Source organism: Dufourea novaeangliae, unplaced genomic scaffold (assembly GCF_001272555.1).
Source record: "Dufourea novaeangliae isolate 0120121106 unplaced genomic scaffold, ASM127255v1 scaffold109, whole genome shotgun sequence".
Lineage (NCBI taxonomy): Eukaryota > Metazoa > Arthropoda > Insecta > Hymenoptera > Halictidae > Dufourea > Dufourea novaeangliae.
Window position 1 is genome coordinate 83,062 of NW_015373997.1, and position 6,221 is coordinate 89,282.

General features: G+C 51.4%; 1 protein-coding gene across 1 annotated transcript in view; it reads right to left on the bottom strand.

The window, feature by feature from the left end:
• Positions 1–2,688, bottom strand: part of LOC107188065 (protein pangolin, isoforms A/H/I/S) — a 34,273-nt gene extending 31,585 nt beyond the window's left edge. The window contains exons 1-2 of the mRNA XM_015576305.1: positions 1,807–2,688; positions 38–185 (exon numbers count right to left, since the gene is read on the bottom strand). Of these exons, the coding sequence (XP_015431791.1) occupies positions 38–185; positions 1,807–2,688 (1,030 nt within the window). The remainder of the gene's footprint in view (positions 1–37; positions 186–1,806) is intronic.
• Between the last annotated feature and the right edge of the window lie 3,533 nt (positions 2,689–6,221).

Sequence of the window (6,221 nt, forward strand, 5' to 3'; positions counted from 1 at the left end):
GGTGGTTGTCCAGGGGTGGCTGATGACCAGTACTCACCGGCCGCGGCGGCCGCTTTGCCAGCATCCAACGTCCCGTACGGCGGGATTCCCATATGGGCGGGGGGCGGTTGAGTCAGATGGTCCCCGTTCGGGCAAAAGAACGGCAGCCCGCTCGGATGCGTCCCTGCCAGGCCCATCTTGCTCGCCTGTAAGAAAAACAAAGAAAAAAATTCCGGTTGTAATTAGTAAAAAACGAAGTACCATCGTGAAACGTGATAATAAAATTTCCAGCAATTCCACGAAGTGTGTATTCGTAAGCTGATTGCTTGGAGAGTGTATGTCGCGTGTCGGTGTTGCATTATCGTTAACGGATAACACGTTTATTAATGTTTCGTTGACGCGACCAGCTAATTACCAGTCCGCCGAGGATTATCAATTAATTAATCGATCCCGCGGAAGCTCTCGAGCGAGGCGTCGACAGGTGTTTGCGTGACAGGCATTAATATTTTTCTTTTGCTGGGTGATCGATAACGTTGTTATGGAACCGCCTCTAATTCTCCAGGACGGCGAGTAGCGGCGCAATCGCCTGTCGTAGGAAACCGGTAACGGGGTAACCGTTTCCGTTGAAATTATTAATATAGATACTTTAATAAATAGACTGGGGATTTTATGCATTTATCGTGAGTACGCAAAACACAGGACAGTAAAATTTTTGCTGAAACAAATTGTACTTTACATTGGATATAACGAAACCAAATCACTGCTATAATTTCAATTGAGTAAAGCAATCTATAAAAATCTGCATAAAAGTCCGCAGTCTAAAATAAATACAAAATGAAAAAATTTAATTCTGTCGGAAGTTAAATATATGTCGTTCGGTCCACTTGTAGACCAAACAGAATGCTCATTGAGTAACCTTTGCCCTGAAACATTTGTCACCACAATAAATAATTTATAAATAACACGCAACATCGTCAGGGTATCTGACTCGTCCTAAAATTATCCACTAATACTTCGAACATCCATTCCACAATGATTCAAGCAACCATCAAGTATTCACAAAGTCTCTCACTCGCAACGATCAAAATGGCGTCCATCACGATACCTAACCTATACCGTAATCTGGACCATCAGAAAGAACCCACGCAACCGTTCAGAGGACAAAACGGCGAAGAACGACAGCCAACCAAACAGAAACGAAGTATTCACGGTAATTGCATGTTTAACGATGCGACCGTAGTATCGATATCGAGCTGTTTGATCGCGTTCGAGTACCATCCCCGTTTCTCCCTGTTTAACATAGACATTAGCCTCATTTCCATCCGGGTCGGTCGTAGTCAGTAGGCGCAGGATACAGTCGTCGTCGTCGGTCTAAAAAGTCCTTGGAGGGAGAAATATAATATACAATTCAATAAACCCTTGAAGAAAGGGGGGGGGGAGGGGATCCGCTTATCGAGGACGAGCTCGAGCATTAATTTGCAAAGACGACGCGCGCTCCTCGAACGTTCTCAAGGGTTCGTTCGGCTTTTCCGTCCGCTGACTCGACGACACAGGGTATCGCCGAATTCAAGTGGCCCTCGAGTGTTCTCGCGCGACTCACCGCGTCCCTTCCCGACCCCTTTCCATCTTCTCTTCAACCCCCCAACCCCTACTACCTCCGCGAGTCGAGTGACAGTCGATGGAATTAGTTCAATCTGGCCACGGGAGCTTACAAGGTCGCCTCCTACTCCTACCACCTCTCCCTCCTTCTCCTCCTCTAGCCGGGGTCGACGGCGTCACCGAACGATCGATACCTCGAGTAGTTGTCTCTTATCAGTCGGTGCTTACCATGAGTGCGGCTGTATCGCGCATCGATCTGACGGCGAGTAATAGTCCTGGATCGAGAGGCTCCCTTTCCATCCAAGTCAACACCCTCGACAGCAGACCGACCGCCTCTTCCGCGGTGGGCTCGTCCTCACCGTCTTCATCCCCGGTCTCCTCGGCGTCCTCGTCCCCGTAATCGGGACACTTCTCCTCCGTTTCGATCTTCACGCGGCAATGATCCTCCTCGGGCTCCTTCTTCCTTACGCAACGCGACAGCCCGCTCTCCTCGTCGAGGATCCATTTGCTCAGCTCCTCGTCGCTGACCTCCAGACCCACTTCCCTGGCCAAACTCTGCAGCTCCATCAGCAGCATCCTGTCCTCCTCTTGATCGGCCGACACCTGTATCCTCGGGGACAAGCTGGCCCCGTGACTCGAGCAACCGACAACGGTGTTTTCCTCTTGGGACAACACCCAACTTCTGACGAACGTTTCCGACCTGATACTCAGCCAGGCTCTGTGTAGATCGGCGAACGCCTCTTTAAGTGTGAATCTACGAAGGTACGCGTTTAGGGGATCGACGTCCGACGTGTTCACGGGCTGATGATGATGGACACCGCAAGAGACTCTGGAGAGTACACCGATGGCCAGTCGTATTCTCAATTCTCTGATGACGATCCTCATCTCTAGACAGTCTTTAGGCACCACGAACAACCGGACCAATCCATCGGCGGCGACGCAGTCAGCCTCGGCCGGTAGATAGTCCGCGCTCTCGGCGACTAGGACCGCGCCGTCCGGGTGCATCGCCATCGCGGTGACCGCGAACTCTTTGTGAAACCACCATAGAAACAGATCCACCGTGAGGGAACCCCTTCCGCCGCCCGCGTAGATCACCGGCTGGCTGAGCATATTCACACGTCTCAGGCATCGTGGTCGCCAATGACGACCGGTGACCAGCAACCGCGTTCTGTGGTGTCCCTCGTGATCAGCCGCCCCCACCACCCACACCCTTTCGACATCGCCAGCTGTCGCGGCTGTGGTAGCGGTGCGCCGACGTCCAGGCAAATCCCGCCAATCCAAGAAGGACACATGTGCCAGGTAGATTCTGCTACGATCGTAGCTCTCTAGGGCGCTCCTCAAGGCTTCTATCGTCGAGGCCTGAGACACCGGGGCACAGCTTCTGGCGCCACTTTGACCGAACTGCTCGTTCACTCTGTCTGGCGTGGTGGACACTGAAGAGGGGAACGGCGACGAGGAGGATACCGTCGACGAATGTGCGCAAGCCGGAATTGTGGTCACGGCGAACGATTTCTCCTCCGAGTCCCCGTGATCCCGCGACCTTGTCAAACAATGTCGTTCCTGTTTTCGTTTCCTAATCCGATCCTGCTCGTTGCACCGACCTGTACCGTCATCCACCACGGTTCCTGCCTCGGACGTTCCCTCCTCCGTGGGCTTCTCCTGCGAAATGCAGGACGCCGAGGTCGAGGAAATCGAACGGGCCGGCGAAGACACGGTCGACGGTGGTGTGCTCGATCTTCCTGATGACGCGTCCGTGGTAGAAGACAGCGCCGGCGAGGACAATGGCGTCGACGTGATGACAGCACCATCATCTACGTGGCTCACGATTCGATCGTCGTTGACGTTGATACAGTCCCGAGGCGGCTGTTTCGCCGGGCACCGTTGCGTCGCCAGGGTGCCGTTTTCACGGGGCTCGAGGCCATTCTCCAGGGGCTGACGCATGCGCGCCGTCCACGACGATCGACCCTCGCGCGCTGCCACCGTGACGGCGGACTTACTACTGCCAGTTCTCGTCGTAAATGTGGTCGTCGTCGTCGTTTTCGTGTGAGATTTACCGGACGGCGGACCGATGATGCCTGGCGGTTGTTCTTGGATCGGATCCTTGGGTCCGTTCGCGGTGGATCGATGATGACGATGGTGATGGAAATGATGATGGCCGCGATGGGCTCGTCCTTTGGCGGCCACTTTGCTGACACGCGTGCACTTGCTGCCACGGGGAGACATTGTCCTTGGACGGGGATCGACCGGAAGGAGACGAAGAGGAGGTGGAGGAGGAGAACGCCTCGATCCGAGGTGTCCCTCTTCCAGGGCCTACAGGCCCCCGCGGACGGAGATGCCACCGAATATCTCTTTTTCACGGATTCAGGCGAGCTTTCGGGTAGTCGCGCGCGCGCGCCAACCGTTCATCCACGGCGTGCCGAGTTCGCCTACCGAGCGATGACTGAGCGGGCGGCCGCGACGCAACCGTCAAAGGCCGGAGCGGGAACTAGAAGGCTTTGATGTACCGCCGCCCCGGCGCGCACAAAGCGAAAGCGGCCCCGGCTCGTTGGCTGGCATGCCACGGGGGGGCGGGGGGAGCGGGCGGGGGCGGATAGAGCGAGAGAACGGCCACACGCTACGGGTAACCCAGACGGAGACACTGACTTGGGGCGGGAAGGGGGAGGGCACGGGCGAAGAGGCGGCAAGGACCGCGGGGAGGTGGGCGGGCGACAGGGGAACGAAGCGCATCCGCGAACACGAGCGAGACAGAGACACACAGTATCCAACGGCGGACGTACGGTCAACGAGTTCGAGGACGTCCACGCGCGGCGCTTCTGTATTACGCGAGTGCCACAACCTCGTTTGGGACCACTGGGTTACCGATGGGATTGGACATGCCTGTGTGTGTGTGTGTTATGCGTTCGTGCTTGGAGGAGCCCAGACGGTTACGATTTCTTTGAGAGATTATTGTCGGCGGAGTAAGTATGGGGGACGTGTCTTCGTGATCGTGAAGTTAGGTGATCGAGGTAAAAGCTACGGCGATGGTTGAATTTGGTAATTGTTGATATGTTTAATGTGGTTTGTTTTGATACTTCGGTTTTAAGTGAGATCCTTTGTTCAATGTTTCGGGGGCTTCGAAGTGCGTGAGAGAGTGTTGCGTATGGAAAAATACCCAGTCAGATCTTCTTTTTAAAGGTCACGAGCTGACCTAGATGGAGCCAGTGGCTCTCCAACTCTCGATTTCCCTACAGTCCAGTAGGATGATCGAGTGAATATATTAGTGTGTAGAGTAATTTGAATCTTTGTGATTTTTCAACCTTTATTAAATATTTTGTTTCACTGTAAGAGAAATGTTGTCTTTCTATTTTTTCCTGTTAGACAGAATGGACCCATTTGACGCCGTTCAGTTTTCAATTTCTCCTCTACTGGAGTTATTATTTAACCTCATTTCTTATTTAAACCTTTAACACTCCCTTTTGTTTTGAAAAAAGATTGTGAGAAGTACTAAAAAAATAATTGTATTTAATTCTTCTTTTATACAATCATGACTGTCGTAAGATTATTTTTCATTGCCTGTGTTTATCCGATCATGTGCACGCTGGTAACATAAAACGCGACACTGCTTAAGTCGTGTGTACACATTTCGGCCAGTATCATCCGTTCGAGTTAATTCGAGTGTGCACGTTAAGGGACTAACGATAGATCTACCTATAGATTCAAATTTAACAAAAGGTTGAAAGTAGTGTTCAGCGACAAATGCGTTAAGTAAATCGATGTTCAAGCGCGATTAGTCATTCCCTGTCTAACAATTCTCGCGATAAAGACACGTCAATGCCCTTGCGTACAGTCACTGACAAGACTCGAGGCGAAACATCAGCCTGCGAATCGTTCGATCGTGAACTTTGTGCATCCGAACAGATGCGTCTAATCAGTTACGTCTTATTCCCCTGAAGCAACGTTAGAGGATACATTGCGCTTGGGGCGCTGCTGATCTTTCGCTCCAGTTGCGCAAAAAGAAAAAAGAAAAAGAAATAATAAAGAACAGTCTGACCGACACCGTGAACATCGTGTTTCTGTCCCGTGCAAATTAGAGCACCGCCGATAGAACTGCCTCGCTCGATCGCCCCCCTTTACCAAGGGGAACGCTGTCTATTCCGGTAACTGCGTTTCCACCGCGCCGTGATATAGTCCCTCGATCGAGAACACGCTCGATCTGGGTGACTGTACTACGCCACCCGGGCCGGCCGATAGAAGATAACGTTTTATGACTTTGCTCTCGTTTACGAACCGTTCCTTGTCTTTGCCATCAAACACATTCACGATGTTTGGATCAGTGAATGGCCGAAGGTGTGGATTGGATGATTGCACATTAACCCATTCGTAGTAGTCTCGAACCGTCGTCACCTGCTTTTCTATACGACTCGATATGAAACTTCTAGCTAAAATTATATTTACAAATCGACGAATTAGATTCAAAGCACTCGGATCTAAAAGGACTCGTTAACCGTACTACAAGGGTTAAACGAATCTCTAATAGATTTCAAACCATCAAATCGAAGGGAATTACAGGTGAAGTTAGTATAAATTTGAAAGTTTAAAATCGATTATCTATGATTTTCTATGAGTTTTAGATTCGATTTGTTAAGAAAATCCCCACTCGTCAA